Source organism: Sesamum indicum, linkage group LG3, assembly GCF_026168435.1.
Source record: "Sesamum indicum cultivar Baizhima isolate 11 linkage group LG3, ASM2616843v1, whole genome shotgun sequence".
Lineage (NCBI taxonomy): Eukaryota > Viridiplantae > Streptophyta > Magnoliopsida > Lamiales > Pedaliaceae > Sesamum > Sesamum indicum.
This window is the reverse complement of record NC_142659.1, coordinates 862,053-883,040: the sequence shown is the minus strand read 5'-3', so window position 1 is coordinate 883,040 and position 20,988 is coordinate 862,053. Positions and strand designations below refer to the sequence as shown.

Here is a 20,988-nt window from a genome sequence, read left to right as displayed (position 1 = left end):
TATGTATTGCACTTTACCAGTTGTGGTGGACGCAGACGTGTAAAGGTAGTTAAGAGTAGATAGAGATATTTTTCTTCCTTCTCTGTATATAAAATGGTTGTTCCCCTTTTCTGTTTAACAAATGAAATTTCAAAACCTCTTTGGAAGAAAGTGCAATTTTTCATTTTCAAAGAGAGTCTAAGAAAAATAATAAAACTTCCAAAGTGCATTGATGGTGAGTTTTCAGGACACACAGGGTCTTCTATATATATGGGCCATAAGGCAACCATCCGAGAACCAAAAGGCCCACTACAGCTGAATAAAGTTATGTAAACTCAATATCTTTCCTATAAAATTCCAATACTCCATTTTAATTCAATTTATGCCAAAAGCACCACCACGTTAACAGGGTGACCAAGACTGATTTCAGAAACAGAGCAATGCCAAGAATTATACATAATTTAAGGGGGAAAAAAGAAGAAAAAGAAAAATCGAATCATACAATCACCATCCCTATTTTTCTTATTTTTTCTCTCTACTTTGCATAGCAGAAGCAGAGAACTTTTTGGAGCTAGGAGAGACAAACTAGGAAATGACAACTTAAGGGAAGACCAGCAGGTTCAGGCAAACCCCAAACTTCCACTTACATTCCTCATCTTTCAGCCTATTAACTTAAAACCAGGCCATGAATGAGATAAAAATCCAAATGTATATTCACGGGGTCAGTTGCTTTTTGGTTTAACCGCTCATGAGAAACCGGAAAACATCGCCCAAAGAAATGATCCCCTCTACGTGCTTGCTTCCAGCTTCAACAACAATAAGACGTCTCACCCCTGAAACAAATTAGGAACCACATCACAAGGAGCCAAGTAGAGAGGAATTCTTTCGGAAAGAAAAATTATATTGCAATTAACATGATGAGCATCTAGAAAGAAGAGATGAGGAAAAAAGCTTACCTGGTTGGGATAATCTCTCCAAGACCTTATGGAGAGGATCAGAACGCAAACACATAAAACATCTTTGGTTATTGGACCCATACATGGAAAAGGGGTCGTCTCTGTACTGCAATGCCTGTGGTTTTACAAATGGACAAAGTAAATAAGAAAATTACTGAAGAGTATACCAATAGTAAGTGAAGGAAATAACAAGTTGCTTCATCAACATATAATGCACGCTTTATCAAGATCTACATTTCACCTAGTTAGTGTCTTTCCTATCCTCACAAGAAAAAATCTATCAATGTCACAGGAAAATCTGAAATAAGTATTTATAACAGGGAGTTTACGAAAATGCAAGACGAATTAAAGGTGCTTACCTGATGAATAGTTGTTTCTTCCAGATTAATGTGTGTATAAATTCTGTCCTTTGCCAAACTGGTTATATCACTGACCAAAAACTGACAACTTATCGATACCACTCCAAATGTCGGACAAGATAAATCACATACCAAGCAAGAACAAAGTAAATCTTACCAACCTTCGAGAATATACATCCAATAAAGAGTCATTATCATCAACGATAGGGATAGAACTAACTTGTGCTGCAAAGAAGTGAGACATGTCAAATAAGGAGTGATGCAGCTAGCTAGGAGATGAATGTGGTTACCAAAATTATGTAATATGAATGAAACGACGAATAGTATATGGGCATACTTCATGAAATGTTTATTCATACATATCCTTCAGCGTAACCATTGGAGTTCCAGAAGTACCATGTTTAGAGCAACCAAATAAATGGAATAAGCAACCATATAAATGCAGGAAAATGAATCTATAATGTTAACTTCTGAAAGTGTAGAAAATTCAAGTCTTTCCATATATTCAACATACTTTTGCCTGCAACCACAACTAGAACAAGTTATATCTATTCAAAAGTTTCTTTAGATTTAAAGTGTTTATGCTTATTATTAGGTCAAAATAATTTCAAATGGAGTGAGTCGCTACAGAGTGTTGGTAGTGTGCTTGCAGCTAGAGAAACAGCTAGAAGAACGCAAGAGAAATGAGATCACTCAAGGTGTAGCCCAGTTTTTAGACTATAGCTGGATACCTTGAATCAATAAATTCAATGCTGCACTAAGTGAAGCACTGGGTCTCAACATCGCCAATGGCCGTCGATTCGGGTCTCCAATTTTCGGAACCCAAGTGCCCAAAGGGATTGCACCAATTGGAAACTGAAGTACTGGTAATGAGCTTGGTGAATGCTTAAAAAACCGGCAAATACCTGTGAAGCAACTAATCATGTTAATCATGAGCACATTATGAGTACTTCTTCTATTCCTCACTCTTAGTACTCCACAGAGATATACACTATTTTCTGACAACAATATACACACACAAACTCACATACATAAGATGATACATTTTACTCACATTTTAGTATTCCAGAAAGTGAAGCAAGATGTAACAGATGTGGGTTTGAGGCATCTGCTGAAGGAGAATGAATAATGGGAACTGTGGCTACACCATTTTGCAAAATCTTCAAAGCAACTTCCTTCAAACTGTCATCAGGCCCAGCCTGAAAATCGTCATCAAGTTAACATAGAAGAGTATCTGAAATGCTAATTCTAACGTATAAAAGAAGAATACTGCTCGCTACTGGACCATATAACACTTCCGCAAAACTATCTGAACATATTTGGGTAATCAGGCCATTCTGGAATATGTTTAATAAATAGTCATGAGACCAAAAGTAAGGATATTTATGAGAAAAGGAATACGTATTCCAGAATAAAGTCATTCTCCACCAACTGAAGAGTTCTAATTTAACAAGTTAAAACTTGATAAGATTATGCAAATGCCCAGTTAATCATGGCAATACAAGAGACAAGCAGAAATGCAGATACACTTTTCTAGCAGGGAGGAAAGCTTGATTCATGACAAGGGCACAAATAGTATGTATTCTATTTATTCTTCAGTCGCTATTAGTGTAAAAGACAGGACTACAGTACCAATTGTCCATTCTATCCATATCTGTGCACTAGATATTTAAATGACTAATTGCAGGTGCACAGTTTATATGCTGATATTCAGCACATTGATCTGACGACTTACTTGTACAAGCTGTCTGGAAACAACACCTCCTTGACCATTAATTTGACTATTCATATATGACTTTGCTTCTTTCCAAGCAGCTATAGTATGTGTCTCCAGCTCTTCCTCGGTCAAATTGGACCCATGACTGCCAAGCTGCCAAGCATTGAGGACATCCAGGAAACACATTATAAGACTTTGCAGATATGAGATAACAAAAACCTAGAGATATGCCCTAACATAAAGATAAGTCAACCATCTTGGAAAATATTTATTATTTGGTACGCAGCATCATTTACACTTGTACAAATAAATTGAACTTACCACCCCAAATGATGCATACAAGCACAAACTCAAAAGACAGGAATTCAAGTAAAAACAACATAAGGTCATCAAATAAACACCAAATCGTTGGCAATTCAAGTGCTTTCATTTCCAAAAAACTCCCCCATTTTAACATTAAAGAGAATAAGTATTTCTCAAACTTATCACTGCTTTCAATAAAAATTCAGTAGAGTTCTTATCAATTCGAACAACTAGCAAACTCCAATAATTTTCATGTAATAATAATGTCATCCAGATAAAATTGCAGCACTTTTGGATCAGAGCCATGTTGCACAAGATTAGATGAATTTTTTTTACTAAATCATGTACATGGAGATAGTCATAAAAACTGATAAATTATTTGAATATACAAAGCCATTTGATTGACAATTTCCTCGTCCATTCCATCTCATTATGAACATATGATAAGTAAAATAAAGTGTGATATAATGTGGATGTGCACTACAATTGATGGATCACAACTACCAAATTAAGAGTTTCAGATGTATACTAAATGTATAACATAATAACTTTTAGTACCACCTTTATCACTGCAGTAACAAATCTATTCTCCCTTCTTGCTTTGACCAGCCAAGAGTTCAAAAAAAGCTTATGATCTAAATATCCTACTAAATAAATAAAGTTTCAAAATACCATGTCAATGAGGGAAGTTAATCATTCTGATAAAACCACATGAATTCTAATTCAAGGTCACATCAACTAAATAAATTAGCAAAGATTTAAGTAGTACTCAAGTCACAGATTACTTGATCACATCTGATTGCACAAAAAAGGGAACAAAGAGAACAAGTGCCTGAGGGAAAATTGGAAATGGAGCTGAATCAAGATAAATTTTATTCTTAGAAAATAATGATAGAAGCCTCAATGGCCTACCTCCCTCATAATCAAAATAAAATCCAGTGCACTGAGAACTCCAACAAATTTTCCCTTTGAGAAGTCCCATAAGGGTGCAACAGAGATTCCCTGAAAAGAACTTGGTTGTTCAGAACATTAGTAAATTTACCAAAAAGAAAGTACATGAACAAAAGCATCAGAACAAATCATCTTGCAAGGAGTGTGTTATTTAATCCTGATTCTTGAAGGCATAAAAAAAATTAATCATATCTTATTCTTCCAGAAAAGATGTTAACAAGTGGACTCTACATTCAATAATTAATGAAGGTACCTGCTCATGCAGAATATGAAATGCTTGCTTCACAGGCAGTTCAACATCCAAAGCAATAACCTGCAAATTAATCCAAGCAAAATCAAATAAACTGAACTTGGACAGATATCAATGTGAAGAGATAACATTAGAACAGATGAGGATCTTCCCGACCTTCCCAGATTCAGGGAGCAACTCATAAGCCATGTGTGTCGACATGAATACAGCAATACGATGCCTGGAAATCTCTAAATCTGCCTCCGATATCGTAGGAAAGGGTTCAGGGGATGTACCATCTAACAATCGAACCTGTTACCAAGATAAATTCACCAACAAGGTAGACTATCTATTAATATGATTAATCATGTAAGCACCAACACAAATTAATTTTTGACAACATGGGAACACAGTTATACAAAATTTGATGCTAAACCATAATATCTGCAAATTCAGAAACTATAAGTTTCTTTTAATCTAAATAGTCAATGTTAACTGCTTTCAATTGTCCAAGCAGGAAAATGAAATATTCTCATTAATGCTTGATATGCTTCCATACCTCTGATGTGTCATGGCAATTGTCGCCATTAACAGCAATTAAGTTGAAGGCTTATTAGCTAAACAAGCTACTTGAATTAGCAAGGAGGAAAGAATAAAAGCCAAACCTGTTATTCTAAGCTTTACGCTAAACATCCTCAATCAGAAGAAATGAAAAAACGACTACCTACTTGAGTAGAAGAAAAGATAAAAAGTTTTTTGGTTGAACCAGGCTATTAAAAATGCTGGTTGAGAACATAAATGATAAGAAAGTCAAGATAAGCTCAGCAATATCCTACCACACGCTGAAAGGCCTCGTTGTCTACATCCATGCTGGAACCAGGACCAGAGGGAGGCATTTGTGGGCTTAACATTGGAGTAAGGTAATCAGATTCCCTGGTTAAAAGGATAGTGTTCACTGTTCCAATGTTACTACTGATAAAAGGCCGGTGTTCATCATATCTCCATTCACCATCAACCACAAATTTGTACTGCAAATAAAGAGGGGCATTTAAAAATGATACAGAATTCAATAAGGTAGTTTTCCAGGAAAACCCACAGAAATATCTTCAATCAAAATTAAAATCTTTAGGAAAGCTAGTATATTGCAGATAAACAGATACATGACCCCACCCTCTGGGATTTGTAGTTTGGAATTTAACATCTGAGGTCCCCCAGAATGCGCTGTTTCTAGAATTATTTCTCATCCAGCCAAGTTACATATCATTTTTTAACCAGGCATAGCCATCAGTTAGAAGTCAAACGAACGTGCTTTCTTTAGCTAAGTTCATATCTAGGCAAGTCATGACACAGTAAATCAGAACATGTTATCTTTATAAGTTTAAGTATTAGAATGTAAATTAGCTACTAAGGCATTTTGGAAAAATATATAATATGGAACTTTCACTAGGGGAAATCAAACTTCACTTCTACCAAAAGGAGCCAAAGGAAAAAATAGAACTAGAATGATGCACAAAACTCATTCCCATGGGACACCTGCATGATTTGACTCTTCTCATTGTTAGCTAGCTCAATCAACATATAATTGTTAGCATATGGTTACCAGTTAAGAACTGAATTTATTGTGATTGATATTAACTTGTCAACATTTGGCCCCTCCTATCGTCAAACACAATCTTACCAAATCTTTTAGAACTCAACAATATACCATCAAACCAAGGTATATAGTTTGTTAGTTTTCAGCAACCATTAATGGCTATATAGATGCCTGCACTATAAGCTAATTTCTTCAATCAATAACCTTCCTACCAGTAGCAGCAAAGTTTTCAAACATCTCTTCAAGAAAGGACAATTCATTGGCATCTATATTTACTTAAGAATATCTATTCTCCAATTTATCTGTACTATTTATTAAAGATATGACTCCTAGAGTAACTAACTTGGGCGAAAATGTTTATTGACAAAAGTAAACTTAAACATATTTATTCACGAGAGATTCATTTCTTTGATCAATTAACTCTCCCAATAATTTTCTATTCATGCATATTTAATATTATTTTATTTTGTCAATTTTGATCCAATTGTTTATTTCATCTTTAATTTTTTATTTAATTAGACAAAAAGTATAACAAAACTCTAAGTTACGCATACATATTGAGTGTTGTTCGACCATTAATATAAATTCATTCTTGATTTTATTATGAAAAGATATATTGTGCTTAATATACATTCTTTTTTCACAACTTAGTTTCGCAGCGCCATTAATTCAAACAATGTTTTTGCCAAGTGTCATGCAAAAACCACGTTGATATTATAATGGTTAACCAGCATCCAAGATCATATCTAGAACATTTTTTTTCATTCTCTCGGGTAACAAAAACCATTATTTCTAACTGTATCCACAAGTCAGAAACCAATAACTAAGATACGTTAAAGGTTAGTGACTTTCCAGCTGATTCACACTTTGTCAACATCAGAATATAAGGTCAAAAATGGGCAACTATAATATGGCAAGATTAACGGAGAAAGAGACAAAACTATGTCTTATCCTAGCTAAGGATCAGTTCTAACATCCTGCACGATCACGTGATCGAGTAATTTATGACGCACATACACCAAACCCGCACGACATGGCATACCAAACGCACGTCATATAACGTGGCAGATACGGCATCCTTCAGGACCAAATTAACTGCTAGTCAATTGCCATCTAAAATTACGGTTATTTCCTTGCAAAAACAGATTGTGGTCGAGCTAGTAAATCTACATTCTTTTTCAATATCACAAACAAACACAAGCAATTCCTTGAGAAACAGTAGTAGGCTTCAAGGAACAAATACAGACCTGGTGATAACCGGGCGGCAGGCTACAGATCGTCTGAAACACTGTAGGGCAACCCTCAACCGGGGTCATTGGCCACTGTGTCCACCTTTTGCAAGTATCACAAACAATCATACAAGTAACTTAGTGAAAATACGCATCAAATCACAATAAAACACACACACACACACACATATATATATTATATATATCCCATGACAAGAGAAGAGAAAATATCTGAATGCATGAGGTTAGTAAATAAGCTTCAAATGCTACTGATTAGTTCTCACCCTGTAAACGAGCCACTGATGTACACACTTCTCCCACCATAAGGCCACACAAACCTCGTCGGAATCAACACCAGCCCACTTTCGCGCAAATAATCCATACCAAGAGGATACATTCACATTCACTACTTAATAATTCTCAATTTCCCAGAAGAACACTTGAGCAGAAAAAAACCTAGCATTTGCGTAATTACAACCAGCAAAAATCAAGCAATAGCTGCAACAACTCAGTAACCCATTCAGCCAAGCACCTCAAATTCAATGAAAGTTAGCAAACTACTACTTCCAAGAACACAACTTGGTGGAAAGAACCAACTTCTTCTTCAATGTACAAAGCCCTAATAACACGGATAAATCTCACAACCAAAACTAAAACACAGAACAATTGAAACCCTGAAGAAGGAGAAAACAGGTACCAAATGCAGAGCAGAGAGAATCAAAATGGAAAAACTTGTGATAAATCGAGAGAATTGAGGGGTTTCCAGAACAGAAATCAATGGGAATATTTGTACAGAGAAAATCTTTTGGCCCTAACCCTAAATATTCCCGTTTTGCGCATTACTCCATTTGTTGTTCACCAAAAATGAGAAAGAATTCTTATTTATATATATGAGAAACTAATGCGATGGGAGGGAAGTAGAAATTGTTTTAGGTGGGCCCCACATCAGAGATTCCCTTTCACTTGCCATCTCAGCATTCTCTTCACTCCTATTATTATTTTATCTAATATATATATATATATATATATTGACTAAATATCATTTAAATTTTTGTTTAGAATTACTTTGATGCTTCAAATTCATTTTTTGATTTTATCATTCTTAAAATTTAATTTTTATTTCAAATTAGTCCCTCAAACCATTTTCCCACAAAAAAGGCCGAAAAACAGATTGTTTTGAAGGGTAAAATGGTCAATTTAAATTTTATTTTCTCATTTTAGTCGCTTAAATTTGTAAAAAGTTCAAATTAGTTGTTTCTTAGTGTCCACATATTGTAATTATCATCACATAATAAAAAATTTTATGTTCTTCACTCAACACGTTAATTTATTGAACTTTTGTAAAATAGCTTTGACGTTTTCTTATTTGTTGGCACTAGCATGAACCGTGCGCTATTGAAAATTTATAAATTTAATAATCTTTTTATAAATTCTAAATTACATAATGGTATATATGTCGTATTTTAATGACAGTCGTGATATATACAATATTACAAACTTATTTATACAAAACTGCTTTGTATCATGAGTGATTGTCTCGATGATTATATTATGCTGGTCAAAATTAGCTTAATTGCGGTCAAATAAGTATCGTATAAATAAATTTGAAATATTGTATATAGCAAGATTGTCATTAAAATAGGACATATATACCATTATGAATTTAGAATTTACAAAAAGATTTTTGAATTTATAAATTTTCGTGCATAGCACGGGTTTTCATGCCAGTGCCAATGAATAAGAAAACATTCTAACTATGTCACAAAAATCTAATAAATTAACGCATTGAGTAAAGAACACGAAAAATTTTATTATGTGATGATAATTTCAACATGTGGACACTAAGAAATGACTAATTTGATTTTTTTACAAACTTAAGGGACTGAAGTGAGAAAATAAAACTTAAATTGACCATTTTACCCTCCAAAAAATATATTTTTTTGACCATTTTTTACCGAAAAATGGTTTGAGGGCCAAGTTGAAACAAAAATGAAACTTTAAGGATGTTAAAATAAAAAAATGAACTCGAGGGATTAAAGTGATTCTAAATAAAAATTTAAGGGACTAAATATAATATTTACCCTTTTCTTTTGACAAATTTAGTTCTGTATTGATAATTTTGGTCTCCTTCACACTGGAGTACGTCTCATTTTTTTGACATTTAATTATACGTCACTAGCACTAAAATTGTTAATGCATGACGAAATTTACCAAAAACACGACTAAATATGAGATGTTCAGAACTAAATTCATTAAAAATGATTAAATATGAAAATTGAGTAGGTTACATAATAAAAAAAATGGTCCCGGCCTATAGTTACATGACCAAACATATAATTTTGCCTTTTTATATATATCAATTTGAATGCGAATTTTGGTTAGTTCACTGAATTGTACATTTATCTAAATTAATTAAATAAAAAATAATATTCTCTACATAGTTTTTTAAAATATATAAAAAAAATACATTACTAACTAACTAATTTACCCAACAAAAATCTTGAAAGCCTTACGGATAGAGATATACAATTATATATGTTTCTATTTTATTATAGATGAATTATATTAACATATCTTAAGGTTAGGTGCAAATATATAAATATATTTATGTTGGTGGCGCGCGAATGGAGGTGGTGGTGGGCGGCCAAAGGCCAAGCTCAGGTTGGAGGCTACACAGTCGACGGTCGCTCAGGCGAAGAGTCGACTTGCAGTTGTTTTCTCATTGATAGGTATTTTTTTATTTTGTATTTTCTTTCTTTTTGTTTGAAAACTAAAAAGAAAAAGAAAAATGCCTAAGAATCCTAGAAAATTGGTAAGAGAAAGAAGAAAAGAAAAATGTTGGATGATGGAGAAAAATGAAAACTTTAATTGGGTGCGAAAGCGAATTAATCAAAATTTGGCTCTGATGTCTATTGATGTATGACTGTGATAAAAATTTAAGATTTTTAAAAAAAGAAACATTTGTTTAATAATCGAAAGGTGTTGAACTACGAGTTTAGCTTATGTGTTTCTTAGGTTTACAATAAAGACTCCTAATAGAGATAAACTAGTGAATAAAAAAAAATATAAATAATAATAGTATTATTACCAATATTTTATTATGTATTTATAGATTTAATGAGATCTAAATTATAATGGATGGAATATTGAAAAGGATAAATTGAAAAATGCCAAATTCCTATACTATTCTTCCATAAAATATTTACTTAGTGTATTATACTCTTATTTGCTTGACAGATATATAGAAAAATTTCAAAAATTACGAGACCATGTATAAAATAAATGTCATTGTGATTCTCAACAAAATGAAATATAAAATTATTTGCAAAATAATAACTTACAAAGGTTATTATAATATCACATTACGTACTATAATTTATTTTGTATTAGAAAATCAACATCAATTCGTCCCTAACGCTGACAAAAAACTTAATATATTTAACATCATGTACTTTTCCAAACTTTAGTAGTCTCTCCTTTTCTTCTTCACAAGTTCTTGTCTCACAGCACTTTACAAAAATTTTAGTGTAACATACTGTTTACCCTGCTTAACGAAGTTGACACTAATTGAAAGACCATCAACGCCTAGTGGTGGAGTTGGAACAACCTAAAATAAAGTTCGAGACAAGTAAACTAAAATTACTAAGTATATACAGTGACACATGAAAAATTGGGTTAATTCCAAAACTAGTCCCGCAACTTATGGCGAATAGCCTTTTAATTCTTTAACTTTAGCACTGTCAAATAGTCCCCTAACTTTTGAAAAAGTCATCATTTTGGTCCACTAGCCATGAGCGCTAAATATATTTTTCAAACCACAGAAATTTTACGTATAATACACCAAATCTCAAAAGAGAGGAGTGTAATTATTCCTAAAATATAGGAATTAATGAAATGTTCTAATGTTCTGATTAGATACAGCTGCGACTAGTGTAGAGAGAGAGAGAGAGAGAGAACCAATGACATGAGGACCAAAAAATTTTCCAGTGTCTGCCCAGAAACTGAGAACCAACTGCTCAATGAGTGGTCAAACAAGCTGATATTTTATTATTTTAACCTCTTTTTTTTTTTGGTCGTTTGCAGCTGCTACAAAGCTAAAAACGTAATACAATGTTACACAAGATCAGATCGAACTACGAGCAAGCACTAAACAGTTCAGCATCAGAAAATAGAGCCAAGAAAAACGACATATATATAACACATAGCATCAACAGCCGATGCATCTTAGAGAAGTATATAGTAAGAAATGAAAGACTCAACAGCATTCTGGAGGCTACTTTAACCGAATCTTCATATTTTAGTCAATGGAAAATCGAATCTGAAGAGGAGAGCTGGATTTCGTATCACTGCTCAGACCTGTCAAATTACACCTTTTACCCAACATGGACCAATCTGCAGCGGTGGTCCTTACCGGTTTCTACTGCAAAATGTACAAGAATTCTCACGCCTGTTGCATCCAGTAAATCGTCACAAAAAGTGATGGAAACCTCTGGCAGCATTTTTTGAGGTCTCAGCTCAGCAGGTGTCCGCATACTTTTTTGAATCGTCTTAAAGCAGGGATAGAATTGCATATTTGATCACTAGCTTGTTTGATTCATGCCAAGTATTTGAACAAGTTCGGGTTGTCCTTGTCTCTCTCCAGATAGTCGCGAGTGATCAAATCTTCGATCCTCTTCTTGATTGCTTTAACATCAGGCTGCGTAATGCAATGTTACAGTTCAGTTATATCAATGTCTAAATAGATAGAAAAGGGTACGTTATGATGACTTCTGTGGGAATTACAGATTATTTGCCTCCATCTTTGAAATTACTAAAACCTCCTGTCTCAGTTTACAATGATACATGCCAGCCCAATCCCTTTGATTGTAGTTATGTTAAAAAATACGACTTCCACTTTAACAAAATATAAGGGTGTAATTGCTCTATAACTACCCCCAAAAGGGAGGGAAAAGTAAGGTTATTTTAGCAACGGCAACTTAGAGGGAGGCTTAGTAAATCCAGAAGGGAGAGGGATCTAACCAGTAATTACACAAACTGCAAGGAGATATTGGTATAATTAACCTAGACAAAAATATCGAAAAGTAAAAAAAGGGTAAATCCCAAGGGTACCTTGAACATTCGACCCAATTGCTCAACACACTCCATTACCAACTGTTGATAGCCCAAGACCTTCCTACTCTTCATGATACGCACAATTGAGGCATCAATGGCATACCGTCTATCCTTGTCAACATCCTCAATGACCTTCTTCTTCTCATCCACGGGAGGGAGAGGTATCTTCATCCCCATGAAACAGTTAACAATATAGTCAGTGAATATTGCACATCTGACATCTATTTCACAGAGGAATAGAGGGTGGGGAAGTGGTACCTTGATCCTTCTCATTTTGTCGGTGAACTTTGAATTAAATTCAAAAACGTCAGTAGGAGAAATTGTTTTGGTATTTGGCTCCTTGTTCAGAATCTTATACTTGGCACATGACAGTGAATGAAGCAACCTAACAACATCATCATCTGATAGGTTCAATTGAGCCATGATTTCCTGATAACTCAATCTATCAGAGGCATTGAACAGCAGCAGGGCAGCAGCCTACAAAAAGTAGTTTAAGAGCTTCAATCGATATAATGTCCAATGACAGGAATCAGGTATGGTGAGTTACTATCTGTCCTGCCAAATAACCTGATAGGTTGTCACAATAAGCTCTATTGTCTTCGGCTCAAATTTTCCATTGATGTTACAAGTACCCAATGAATATATCCACGTAAGCTTCCTATGCTTAGTTTTTGTCTGGTAGAACTCTCTAAATACTTCAACGCACTTGACCTAGAAGAAAAGTTCAAAGTAACAATCAAAAGATGTCAGTGACAAGATGGTTTCTGTAACATACAAGATTTCCCTTATACAAGCATATTACCATCTCAGCTGGAAGGTTAAGATCAAACGACTTGTAACTTGGCCAGAAACCAGTAGTGAGGACAGTCACTGTCAAGTCAATCCCAGGATTTGCGTTCAGATTATTGCTAAGATATTCCTCAAAGCTTGCTTGATTTTCCCGGGCTAGTGTTAAATCTGTGACCTGAAATAGTTGAAAAGGTGAAAGTATTTAAATGACATTGTAACAAAGGTTGCAGATTCAGAATGGGGAATAATATGAGAGCTAACCATCCCCTCCATTTTTGATGTAAATTGGCCACCACATTGCTGCTTCAACTTTGTCAGGATACTTCTCTCATGCTCATCATTGGCACTTTTATCAAACAATAAGCGCCGGGCAAGCTTTTTCCTGTTAGCAACAGCAGGAAAAAGAATAAATATACTGCATACTTCATAGCAGTAAAACGCGCCACCTAATTTGGAAAATTCACCTATAGAATTCAGCAAACAGGTCCTTATCGCTGATATAAGCAAGCAGTTTCACCACCTGAAGGATATGTAAAGCCTCAATCACAGCTTTTAAACAGTACATCATAATAATAGAAAACCAAAGTTGAAATACACACCTTCTCCAGTGTTTCTTCAATAGCCTCATCACTCAACTTTTCACTCCCACCCTTTTTCAGAATGTTATCACAAAACGTGGCAAGAAGTTCTGCACTAGAACTTCCAGCAACACCCTTGTTGCAGAAGACTTCAAACGCCTCTTTGAGAGCCTATAAGTTGGCCAAACGAATTGTGAAAATCATATTAATGCCAGAGCGAAAGAAGGTTTTCTTTTACAAAAAATTGAAGCTGTGAGATAATTCTTACTTTGTGGAAAAGCGTGTGATTTAGAAAACAATCATTCACATATGCCATGAATTTGTCATGGAGTTCGATAACTTTTCTGACAAATACCTGGATCCAAAGCAAGGATTAATTTCAACATGTGAAAACATTTTTAAGATCAAGAAGATTAAGTAAAAGCTACCTGTTCCTGCAGCCCAACGACATCTTTCTTATCTGCCTGTAAAAGATGACAAATAATTAGAAATTTATGCAAATACTTATTAAACATAGAAAACATATTTAGCAGAACATTTTAAAACATTCTCCTCCATTTTGTAGTGGGAAATGGTTTGACATATGACATACTGCTGTAGCATATATTAATAGGAAACAGAAAAGGAAGCCACAGCACTATGTTTTCCGGAACAACTTTTTTCCTTTTGGGAAAACAACTCAAAAACTTCTTCACCTATGTAAAGCATAAGCTTTTTAAACAATGACATTATATCTTGTTTTGATTCCTACACAATGATATGCTTGTAAGTCAACCTTAAATATGGTTTTTGCGTGTAAACAGAGAAAGCTGTATGGAGTATTCTAGGGATATCTCTGTGACCAAAAACAAGTATTTATAAAAACCACACCATACAGGTACTCAACGTGCCAAAAGACTTCTCAGACATTCGCCTCTAATTCGGGAGAAAAGCATGTGAAATTCCACAGTTTATTTTGCACAAACTGAGAATGAGAAAATCAAAAACTTTTGCGTCCGACAAATGATTACAAGAACCTTAGAAGAAAATATGTTTATTGAAATCATTTAGCAAGAGATGTTTCATATTTTTAGTATATCATGATCAGATAGACCTATGCAAACACCACCTCTTCCCCTTCTCTATTATTCATCTATTAAGCAATATGGATAGGACTTGACTTCTTTCGATGATTATATTTTGATAAACCAACCAAAATTTTTACAAAAGACATTGACAACATTCTTTTGGGAGATTAAGAGTGATGTTTTATTATGTGATACAATATGCATGTGATCCCCTATGCAACATGGACAACATTTACCAATACAGGCATGGGTATGAAAGCCATACTAATTAAGGAAAACCAACATGGTCATAACAGGCCCACTTTTCATTTGTGCAAGGATTAATTACTAAACCACCATATAAAAACAATAAATGCATGAGAATGTCCAAATCTACTGACAATTTTTCACAACTCATTAATATGTTATACCCTGCAACTAAATAGGAGAAAAGAAACATAAGCTTGATAATGCAAAGAAATTCCACAAGATCAAATTTAAGATTAGTTAATAGCAAACCAACCTTCTTGTTGCTTGCAGCATCTTCAGCTTGTTTAACCAAAGCAGTACCTTCAGCAGTAACATGCTGTGGTTGGGGTACCAAATGTTAGTACACATACAACAATTTGGTAAAACTGGCAGTATAAAATCTTGCAGTCGTACTCACTTTCTACAAGGCAAAAAGAAAATAATCACAAACCTGCTTAAATATATTGGCCACAGGCTCTAGCCCTCGAGGTATTTTGGAAAAGAGTCTATACATCCTTGACAAATCTTCTACCTAATGGACAAAAGGCTAGATTTAGCGTCAAAGAGTCGCCAAAAAATATAACATCCAAATATAAAAATAAAGACTTTGCAGAGCAAATACCTTATCATCCCTGAGTAATGCATGACAACCAGAGTGCTCCTTCTCAAGCAGTTGAGTTGCATACACAGACAATAGCTCATGTTGTACTTTCTACCAGAATTAAGAATCAACAATTAATATAAATATAAACACAATAAAATAATTCTATTGAGTCAGAAAAACTTAAGAAATCAGACCGGTAACTACATTAAAACACATTCAGTACTCGGGAAACTGATAGATGCCCTGCTTATAGAGCTGATTATCCGAGAGTAAGAACAAACCTCAAGCAACTTTGTCTCACTACTTGAATGAAGATAATGGGAAACTCTGTCCTTTTCTCGTTTCAAACACTCCTCAGCCTGGATTTCCAAAAATGAATGTTATAAATTATGAAGGGAAGTGGTGTGCCCAGACACGTTAGGCACCGCATTATATTGGTGTTGATGAGAGAGAAAGTGAGAGTGTGTGTGTGTGTGTGTCTATGAGCATGCAATTTCAACCTGCACTCTGGAGGGGTTGGGTTTCTGAATTACAATAGGATAAATAATGTATATTTACTTTCAACATATAGTCAGGACATGAATCATCTAAGATCCAGTTTGAAGCCTTCCGGGAATAGTAAGCAGCTGTGTCCTTCAGCATTGCTGCTTCAAAGTCGTTCTCATAATAATCCATCTGCCCCATTCCAATTTCAACAAAGATATCCAATACATTCTTCAATAAAGCCCGGTCTATTTGCTCTCCTTCCCGCTCTTGATCAATCTGGAGAGAAAAAATATTATATAGAAACCTCAATAGAAGAATAAGAAGATAGTATGGTATAAAGGAAAGTAACAACAAAACACACCAGTGATATAACAGCATCTCTCACTTTCCCATTTATCTCCTGGTACACCTGAAACCAGAATACAGGTACCAAAACATTCAAAAACCCAACAGAAAAATGAAAAGGGGGGGAAAGGATTAAAACAAGTAGGGGGAGAGAAGAACAAGCAGACTCTGACAATCCACATAAATATTCTGTCAATCCCATTTTCAAAAAGAAATGAATCTCGGCTATTAGATCAAGCGATAAAACTCAGCTAGAGATGAATGTGGAATATAGCCAGAAGTTACCAGGTCCCGGAAGCAAGTCAGACCAACTTCTTTAAGTGCTGGAAGTGATCTTCTGGCTATAAAGTACCGATCAAGATAGTGAAAGAATCTTGAAAGCCATCGCACCATGATTTTATGATTCAACCATCTTTTCACGAGCTCTCTCAACATGAACTCATCATGCTTCTCCCTCAAAGAAGGCAATACCTAAATTAAAAATAAGAAAGTCAAAAATACATGGCAAAAACAAGAAAATAAATCCAATTTAAGAAACTAACTGTATGAATAAACCATGGTAAAATTAGAATATAAAATTTAACCATAACTCTAAAGTCATTTGCAAGGTAGTCTGTTAGATCCTAATTTTCAGTTCAGCCTCAAAATTTAGTTTAGAATAAAGAAAAGCAAAACTACATAAACAGGGATGACCCACTAAAATGCTAAAGATCACTTTGTCAGACCCGATCATGACTCTAGGATTTCCTGGTCTACCACTGATTGAACCTAATTTCTGAAGTTGATGATGTTCTAGTCCACAGAAGCTCACTGTACATTAACCAACTCCATCTATACCGTTGCGTCAAAATTCAGTAGAATCGTGGCCATGTTTCTCAGTGATTCACCACAAGAATAGTCTGAGTGATCACTCTTCTTGTCACTCTTCAACCAATGCCCTGAAGTCAACAAGGCCTACCTACATAAACATTTTATCTCCAATGATCCTGGACGACAACCATACTCCTTGGGTGTTGAAATTGCTTATAGCAAGCATAGAATTTCTCCATCAGTCTATCTCAGAGGAAATATGCTACTGATCTGCTCCAGGGAACTGGTCTTCTTGGAACTAAACCTGCAGATATTTCCATCGACTTTAATCCTGATTTTTGGGATGACGATGGTAATTACTTAAGAGGACAATGGTGAAGTATAGATGAATTGTGGGGAAACTGATCTATTTGACTCTGACTAGGCCTAGGCCTCATATCTCCTTTGCAATTGGATTAGTTAGTCGGTTTATGGATAAGCCACGAACGGTTCACTAGGAGGCTGCGGTCAGGATCTTGAAATATATAAAGGGTGCTCCTAGTAAACTATTTGTTGTTCAAGCGACATGCACATGTGAAGATAGAAGCTTACCTCTAGTGCAGACTATGTTGGGTTCAAGGAAGATAGGACTTCAAGATATTGCATCTATGTTGCGGAAATATCTTGTAACTTGACAAAGCAAGAAACATAGCGGAAATATCAGAGTTAAACAAAGCAGGAAGATAGGACTTCAAGATATTGTATCTTGTAACTTGCGGAAATATCAGAGTTAACCATAGCTCGACTTTGCTGCATCCATCCAGTTTTTTTCCAGTCTGTTCAGGTCTCACTCCCTTATCCGGTCGCGAAAATTCTGGCTGAATAAAACCAATCATCATCCCAGCCACATTTTCACATTCAGGTCCTTCATCAGTCGTCCCTCGACATCAAATTGGTCCTAGTAATGTAGGATCAAGAAACAGAGTATAATATATAGAGGTGGTATATCCCTAACCTTTATAACATTCAAAAGCTTCTCAAACTCATGGAACAAATCTGGGATGTCCGACCACATGGGAATAAGGTACTCCTTTCCTCCTCTCGGTCTGCCCTAACCCAATTAAAGTTCAGGTAGCCGATGGCTCGTGTTAAAAGTTGTTGGATTTGGCTTTTCGAACTTGTCCTTCACTCAGTTTTATTTGTGCCTAATCTTGAATGTAATAGATTATCTGTGAGCAAATTTACTAAGAGATAATTGCGTAACTAAATTTTCTACAAATTCTTGTGTTTCCAGGACTTGGGATCGGGGAGGGCAATTGGCAATTTGTGAAGGCTTATACTTGCTTCTGCATACTACACCGTCAAACCAACCGTGTGTGTGCTTTCACATGGCGCACTATGGCACCACAGAATTTCTACTCCAGGAGCAAGCCCAGCGGCATTAGCTCCCTATTATAAAACTGGCGTTGGGCTTGCGCCATGGCATGGCTTTCATAACTATGATTTGTACTTAGCCTCTATATACACCCTTATGTGTTAGAGATTGGACATCATTTGTAATATACAATAACATATTTTGCCTTCTCTATTTCTAACAAGAACTTCTACATAACTTTTCTTTCTCAGACAAGAATACTATCACGGTTCTTGGCATCTTCCAATTATCCCTTTGTCACATTTTTGCACAAACCCTCTCCATGAATAAAGGGAAAGGGAACCAAACATGAAATAACTCAATCCTTTAAGAAGTTTGGTATTCACGTACAACTGCCATTAGAAGGTAAGTAGTCCAACCAACCAATATTATGAAAATAATTATTAAATCATCATGCAGAATAAATTACCAAACCAAAAACATCTAAAGCAAGAAGGACATTTATATGCAATCAGCTGTCAGCACTTGCATATTATGAATAGAAAATCGAATATGCAGTTATGCACCTTTAATACAGTCCATAAAGGTACAAATGGAAGAGATACTTCCATGGAGATATAGATGAGTGGTGAATCACCATCATAAAGCTACCATGTTGGTACAATGTTCAAATATTCCAAGTCTAGCACCCAGAACTTTAATGGATTCTTCAGGTGCATGTGAATAAGGACTTTATTACCGTATTACGTCAGTAAACAGAACCCAGTCATCCTTACCGTTGAAGTAATGTACTCTTCAAAAGACTCCCGGTACTTGTCATACAATTGCTGAGAATAATCATGAGGGGGCTTCTGGGTACACATGTTATATATTGTCCTGTAAATAAGAATGAAAGAACCTCATAAACAATTGAGAAGTCAATAACAGCCAACAAGTTCCCGTATTAACCAGATAAAAGCATTGAAATAGTACGTGTAGAGCATCATGTAGTCCTCTGAGCTGAATTGTGGCTCAGGTAGTCCTTCCAATATATTTTTCAGTTTTGTAATCCCTTTTTGCATGAAGTCCCATCCTTGATCTAAATCAATGGTATTCCGCTGGTTCATTGTCAACTTCTGTACCAGCCCAAGATCAAGGTACAACTTAATGCCAGTTCACTACCTGCCATTGCCACATTAACAAACTTAAAAGCTAGAAAGAGAACAATCAGAAGATCATATGAAGTCACTACTTAAGAGGACGTCAAAGATAACAAACTATTAGATGCAATAAGCAATGAAGAATAGAAAAATAAATTAGATTGAATAATAATTCGTTCATGATCAATAAATTTTGCTAATAAATTCAGCTTGAGTAGAAAGTATTCATTCAAGAAGAACCTCAATAATCCAAATATAGCTATTACTAGAATAGTCGTCACGACAAGCAGCCCGAAATATTGATCACAAGAAGAGTAGAAACTATTGATGTGGCAATGCATGAATGAGCAGACTAAATAAAAGAAAACACAACCCACCTTAGATTTAACCATGAAGATTAACTTTAGACCCTAAAAGATTTTTCCAAAACACCTCCAAAAGGTTCCCTGTAATCCAAAACCCCCAAACTAAACAACTACCAGCAAAAACCTGATAGAGGTTCAATTAGAACATATATAGCTATTTAAACTAAACATTGAAAAACTAAACCCAACATAAGCTCGGAATTCATCAACACGCCAAGAGTCCACCATAGCACATTCACTTTACTTCCAGAAACGACAGGAAATAAATCCCACAAAATAACCCACAGAAAATAACAAATTGAACAACAAAACCCTAACAATCACTCGAAGCTCCGCTAACAAGCCGAAAACCCTAATCAAAACTCCTCAAAATTCAACTCAAAACCAAATTGAAGCTCAACAGCTACAATTATCTGTACATCGGGATCCGTAATTAAAACAGATTCAACACCAATTGCACGAACAACCATCGGCTGTTAATACACATGCATGGTCACCAAGGAAAAACACAGAAACCCCACAAAAGAGCCCGGAAAACACAGACATAGATACGATGTATGTATGGTTAGCGAGAGAAAATACCTGAAGAGGAGAGAGAATTTGGGTGAGATGTGAATCTCTCTCGTCTTTTTTTTGTTTTCCTTTATTCTCTTTCTTCTCAGGTTCATTTTCCGTCTTATATCTTTTTAAATCGTCCGCTGAACTTATCGTAATTCCTTTTAGATCCCCAAACTTTAGTGTTCTTATTTTTCGCCCTTGAGAAAGTAATAAATTCGCATGGGATAATTACGCCA

At 35.1% G+C, this 20,988-nt stretch overlaps 2 protein-coding genes across 5 annotated transcripts; both read right to left on the bottom strand.

The window, feature by feature from the left end:
* Positions 1–322: 322 nt before the first annotated feature.
* LOC105156899 (sucrose nonfermenting 4-like protein) lies at positions 323–8,188 on the bottom strand. Of its 4 annotated transcripts, none has more exons than XM_088879192.1 (13): positions 7,602–8,188; positions 7,336–7,420; positions 5,331–5,522; positions 4,672–4,806; positions 4,519–4,578; positions 4,227–4,316; positions 3,030–3,164; positions 2,349–2,493; positions 2,026–2,199; positions 1,452–1,519; positions 1,295–1,375; positions 936–1,050; positions 323–812 (listed from the first exon to the last, which is right to left on the bottom strand). In XM_088879192.1, exons 1-13 carry the CDS (start codon positions 7,712–7,714, stop codon positions 718–720), a joined length of 1,488 nt encoding a protein of 495 aa, XP_088735318.1. In that variant the 5' UTR covers positions 7,715–8,188; the 3' UTR covers positions 323–717. The 4 variants fall into 4 exon arrangements, 2 of the variants coding, with proteins under 2 accessions (XP_088735318.1, XP_011071458.1); XM_011073156.3 differs by having other exon boundaries at positions 1,295–1,364; positions 1,456–1,519; XR_016064968.1 differs by lacking the exon at positions 323–812 and having other exon boundaries at positions 972–1,050; positions 1,456–1,519.
* Positions 8,189–11,341: 3,153 nt separating this feature from the next.
* LOC105156898 (cullin-1) lies at positions 11,342–20,911 on the bottom strand. The gene is made up of 20 exons (XM_011073155.3): positions 20,777–20,911; positions 19,663–19,851; positions 19,467–19,566; positions 16,812–16,997; positions 16,543–16,590; positions 16,254–16,457; positions 15,977–16,054; positions 15,714–15,803; positions 15,543–15,623; positions 15,366–15,428; positions 14,225–14,260; positions 14,065–14,151; positions 13,818–13,967; positions 13,683–13,738; positions 13,480–13,600; positions 13,232–13,393; positions 12,997–13,140; positions 12,688–12,906; positions 12,427–12,594; positions 11,342–12,013 (listed from the first exon to the last, which is right to left on the bottom strand). The coding sequence occupies exons 2-20, from the start codon at positions 19,794–19,796 to the stop codon at positions 11,912–11,914; spliced, it is 2,229 nt and encodes a 742-aa protein (XP_011071457.1). The 5' UTR covers positions 19,797–19,851; positions 20,777–20,911; the 3' UTR covers positions 11,342–11,911.
* Between the last annotated feature and the right edge of the window lie 77 nt (positions 20,912–20,988).